The 5137-nt window shown below is 41.7% G+C and overlaps 1 protein-coding gene across 1 annotated transcript; it reads right to left on the reverse strand.

The window, feature by feature from the left end:
• Nucleotides 1-1643: 1643 nt before the first annotated feature.
• LOC122217088 (ferritin light chain-like) lies at nt 1644-2270 on the reverse strand. The gene has a single exon (XM_042933980.1). The coding sequence runs from the start codon at nt 2268-2270 to the stop codon at nt 1776-1778; it is 495 nt and encodes a 164-aa protein (XP_042789914.1). The 3' UTR covers nt 1644-1775.
• Between the last annotated feature and the right edge of the window lie 2867 nt (nt 2271-5137).

Raw genomic sequence — 5137 nt, forward strand, 5'->3', positions numbered from 1 at the left:
AAAGAACCTCCAGACTGTTTCCCATATTGGCTACACCAGTTTGCATTCCCACCCCAGCAGTGCAAAAGAGATCCTCTTTGCATCCTCGCCAACATCTGTATTGCCTGAGTTGTTAATGTTAGACATTCTGACAGGTGTGAGGTGGTATCTCATTGTGGTTTTGATTTGTATTTCCCTGATAATGAGTGATGTTGAGCATTTTTTCATGTGTCAGTTGGCCATCTGGATGTCTTCTTTGGAGAAGTGTCTATTCATGTCTTTGGCCCATTTTTTCACTGGATTATTTGCTTTTTGGGTGTTGAGTTTGGTAAGTTCTTTATAGATTTTGGATACTAACCCTTTATTTGATATGTCGTTTGCAAATATCTTCTTCCATTCCGTCAGTTGTCCTTTAGTTTTGCTGATTGTCTCCTTTGCTGTGCAGAAGCTTTTTATCTTGACGTCCCAGTAGTTCATTTTTGCTTTTGTTTCCCTTGCCTCTGGAGACGTGTTGAGTAAGAAGTCGCTGTGGCCAAGATCAAAGAGGTTTTTGCCTGTTTTCTCCTTGAGGATTTTGATGGCTTCCTGTCTCATGTTTAGGTCTTTCATCCATTTTGAGTTTATTTTTGTGAATGGTGTAAGAAAGTGGTCCAGGTTCATTCTTCTGCATGTCTCTGTCCAATTTTTCCAGCACCACTTGCTGAAGAGACTGTCTTTATTCCACTGAATATTCTTTCCTGCTTTGTCAAAGATTAGTTGGCCATATGTTTGTGGGTCCATTTCTGGGTACTCTATTCTGTTCCATTGACCTGAGTGTCTGTTCTTGTGCCAGTACCATACTGTCTTGAAGATTACAGCTTTGAAGTATAGCTTGAAGTCTGGGATTGTGATGCCTCCCGCTTTGGTTTTCTTTTTCAAGATTGCTTTGGTATTCAGGGTCTTTTCTGGTTCCATACAAATTTTAGGATTGTTTGTTCTAGCTTTGTGAAGAATGCTGGTGTTATTTTGATAGGGATTGCATTGAATATGTAGATTGCTTTGGGTAGTGTCGACATTTTAACAATATTTGTTCTTCCTATCCAGGAGCATGGAATCTTTTTCCATTTTTTTGTGTCTTCAATTTCTTTCATAAGCTTTCTATAGTTTTCATTGTATAGATTTTTCACTTCTTTGGTTAGATTTATTCCTAGGTATTTTATGGTTTTTGGTGCAATTGTAAATGGGATCGATTCCTTGATTTCTCTGTCACTTCGTTGTTGGTGTATAGGAATGCAACCAGTTTCTGTGCATTGATTTTATATCCTGCAACTTTGCTGAATTCATGGATTAGTTCTGGTAGTTTTTGGATGGAATCTTTTGGGTTTTCCATATAGACTATCACATCATCTGCGAAGAATGAAAGTTTGACCTCCTCCTGGACAATTTGGATGCCTTTTATTTCTTTGTGTTGTGTGATGGCTGAGGCTAAGACTTCCAATACTATGTTGAATAACAGTGGTGAGAGTGGACATCCCTGTCTTGTCCCTGACCTTAGGGGGAAAGCTGTCAGTTTTTCCCCACTGAGGATAATGACATTGGGTCTTTTTTTTTTTTTTTTTCTGCAAAAAACTTCATTGTTTTCATTTGGTTCACGGCTTGGGAGAGGGCTCTAGGTTGGCTAAAAAGCTGCCTAGTGGCTGCAAGGAGAGACTCAGGCACAAGCCCTGACATCTGGGGGGAATGCCAGAGGGACCCTCTCAAAGGCTGCTGGGCTCCAGAGACTTCTAGTCGTGCTTGAGGGTGAGTCTTTCGAAGAGTTACTCGCCCAGGTCGGCCTGGGGGCCGGACAGCCTGCGGAGATTAGTCAGATGGTCGCCCATCTTCTTAATGAGTTTCACCTCCTCATCTAGAAAGTGATTCTCCAGGAAGCCACAGAGATGGGGGTCAGTGCGGGCAGAACCCAGAGCATGCAGATCCAAAAGGCCCTGGTTCAAGTTCTTCTCCAGAAGCAGGGCGGCTTTCATGGCGTCCAGGGTTTTACCCCACTCATCTTGGGACGGCTTCTGCACGTCCAGGAAGAGGGCGCGGCCCCTGAGCTGGTTTTGCATCTTCAAGAGGCGCTCTGCGCCCTCCCGCTTCTCCTCAGCCAACTCTCGGAAGAAGTGGCCCACGCCCTCCAGAGCCACATCGTCACGGTCGAAATAGAAGCCCAGAGAGAGGTTGGTGTAGGAGGCCCGCAGATGCATGTTGACCAGGCGGTTGAAGGCGGCCTCTACCTCGGTGGAATAATTCTGACGAATCTGGGAGCTCATGGTTGGTTGGTAATGAAGAGCTAAGTCTCCTCATTACCCACTGAGGTAATGAGAGTCTTCATATATGGCTTTTATGATCTCGAGGTATCATCCTTCTATCCCTACTTTCTTAAGAGTTTTTATCAAGAAAGATGCTGCATTTTGTCAAATGCTTTCTCTGCATCTATTGAGAGGATCATGTGGTTCTTGTCCTTTCTTCTATTGATGTGATGAATCACACTGTTTTGCGGATATTGAACCAGCCCTGTATCCCAGGTATAAATCCCACTTGGTCCTGGTGAATAATCTTTTTTAATGTGTTGTTGGATCCAGTTGGCTAGTATCTTGTTGAAGATTTTTTGCATCCATGTTCATCAGGGAAGTTGGTCTATAGATGGTATAAAAACTCTTAATTTCGGGGCGCCTGGGTGGCTCAGTCGGTTAAGCGGCCAACTTCAGCTCAGGTCATGATCTCACAGTACGTGAGTTCGAGCCCTGTGTTGGGCTCTGTGCTCATAGCTCAGAGCCTGGAGCCTGTTTCAGATTCTGTGTCTCCTTCTCTCTGACCCTCCCCTGTTCATGCTCTGTCTCTCTCTGTCTCAAAAATAAATAAACGTTAAAAAAAAAACCTCAATTTCATATTAGATTGGGGCGTGAATGGGTTAAAAATATTATTTTTATTTGTTGATTTTTTTCTTTTGTCTTCATTTCCTGATGACAGCCTTGTGAAATAACTTCAAAATTTTATTTCCTACTACAATTCAGATGTACAGGGTAAAAAACAGAAGTTGTTTTTTTGTTTTCCTCTTACAATGGACCTTTTATTCAGTGGAAATATGACATTCTAGTCAATCCTGATATTCTGGGATTCTGTGATTTGTTTGTTCCAAATAAGAATTCATTGCTATGTAATAAATCATCATAAGGCTGTACCATAATGCATTTGTTACCCCCACTGATGTATATTGAAGTCTCGCCAATTTCCCACCAATAAAACAACACTGTAGGGCACAACACAATTGTGTGTTTGTTTGGGATTTTTTTTTTAAGATTTTACTTTTAAGTAATCTCCACACCCACCATGGAGCTTGAACTGACAACTCCGAGATCAAGAGTCACATGCTTTTCCAATTGAGCTAGACAGGCACTCAACCACAATTTTTTTTAACCTAAAATTAATCTGCCCTCCCTCTTCTTTAGTGGGAAAGAAAATTATTAAATATCCAATCCAGGATAAGCTTTGTCTAAATGATCCATTCAGATTCATTAAGCCCGTATGAAGAGTCTCTGGAGTGAGTCAGATAGCAAAACAGAGTCTTATGCAAGGTAAGGTAATCATGGGGGTGATATCTCACCACCTTTGCCGTATTCTGTTCATTAGAAGCAATTAAGAAATCCCATCCACAGTCAAGGGTAGATCATTAACAAAAAAGCGTGCATATGAGGAAGAGGGGATAACGGGGTGTTTGCCACCTTAGAGTTTATCTGACATAGTTGGAAACAAAGAAAGTTAAAAAGAAAGATAATATACTTAGAAGAAAAAATGATAAATTCAAGGCACAAATTCAGGTGGCTGGAGTAAGTAAATCCAAACATAACAGAAACCATGGCATGGATGAATTAAATTCAAATGATATAAGACAGAATGGGTAAACTAAAGACACGTTAGATGCCATTTATAAGAGATATATCCAAAATAAAATGATGCAAGAAGGTTAAAAATTGTGACATTGGTGGGGGGTGGGGGGGGTGCGCCTGGGTGGCTCAGTCAGTTAAGGGTCTAACTCTTGACTTTGGCTCAAGTCATGATCTGTGGGTTCCTGGGTTCAGCCCCATGGCGGGTTTCACGCTGACAATGCAGAGCCTGCTTGGGATTCTGTCTCTCTCCCTTTTCTCTGTGCCCTCCCCTGCTTGTGATCTCTCACTCTATCTCTCAAATAAATAAGTAAACTTAAAAAATATATGTTGACATCAGAAAATATACAGCATTACAACAATATACTAACAATACTGGTATAAGGGAAAAGTGAATTCAAGGTAAAAAGCAAAGAAGGTAATGTGAAATATCTCATATTGATAAAAGTATAAAACGCAAGGAAGATATACTAGTTTTGAGCCTTTATGAACCAAACACAATTCAAAACACAGAAATCAGGCCAGTTTCACTAACGTCAATGCAATAAAATTAAAAGAAAATAACAGTCATTAAGAAATCCAAACATGTAGGGGCGCCTGGGTGGCTCAGTCGGTTAAGCGTCTGACTTCAGCTCAGGTCATGATCTCACAGTTTGTGGGTTCGAGCCCCATGTAGGGCTCTGTGCTGACAGTGCAGAGCCTGGAGCCTGCTTCGGATTCTGTGTCTCCCTCTCTCTCTGCCCCTCCCCTGCTCATGCTCGGCCTCTCTCTGTCTCAAAAATAAATAAAAACATTAAAAAAAAACCAAATTATTTAAAAAAAAGAAAAGAAATCCAAACATGTTGAAATTAAGAAATACTGTATTAAATGTATATACAGCCTTTAACCTGTAACCTAACTTTAAAAATGTTTTAATATGAGGGGCGCCTGGGTGGCGCAGTCGGTTAAGCGTCCGACTTCAGCCAGGTCACGATCTCGCGGTCCGTGAGTTCGAGCCCCGCGTCAGGCTCTGGGCTGATGGCTCGGAGCCTGGAGCCTGTTTCCGATTCTGTGTCTCCCTCTCTCTCTGCCCCTCCCCCGTTCATGCTCTGTCTCTCTCTGTCCCAAAAATAAATAAAAAAAAAAAATGTTAAAAAAAAAAAAATGTTTTAATATGAAAAAGATTGGGATGCCTGGGTGGCTCAATCAGTTAAGCATTTGACTCTGGCTCAGGTCATGATCTCACAGTCTGTGAGTTTGAGCCCCAGGTCGAA

Source organism: Panthera leo, chromosome B1, assembly GCF_018350215.1.
Source record: "Panthera leo isolate Ple1 chromosome B1, P.leo_Ple1_pat1.1, whole genome shotgun sequence".
NCBI lineage: Eukaryota > Metazoa > Chordata > Mammalia > Carnivora > Felidae > Panthera > Panthera leo.

Bases quoted from the DNA above. Each gene is read 5' to 3' on its own strand.
- LOC122217088 (XM_042933980.1), bottom strand. From the start codon at position 2,270: ATGAGCTCCCAGATTCGTCAGAATTATTCCACCGAGGTAGAGGCCGCC.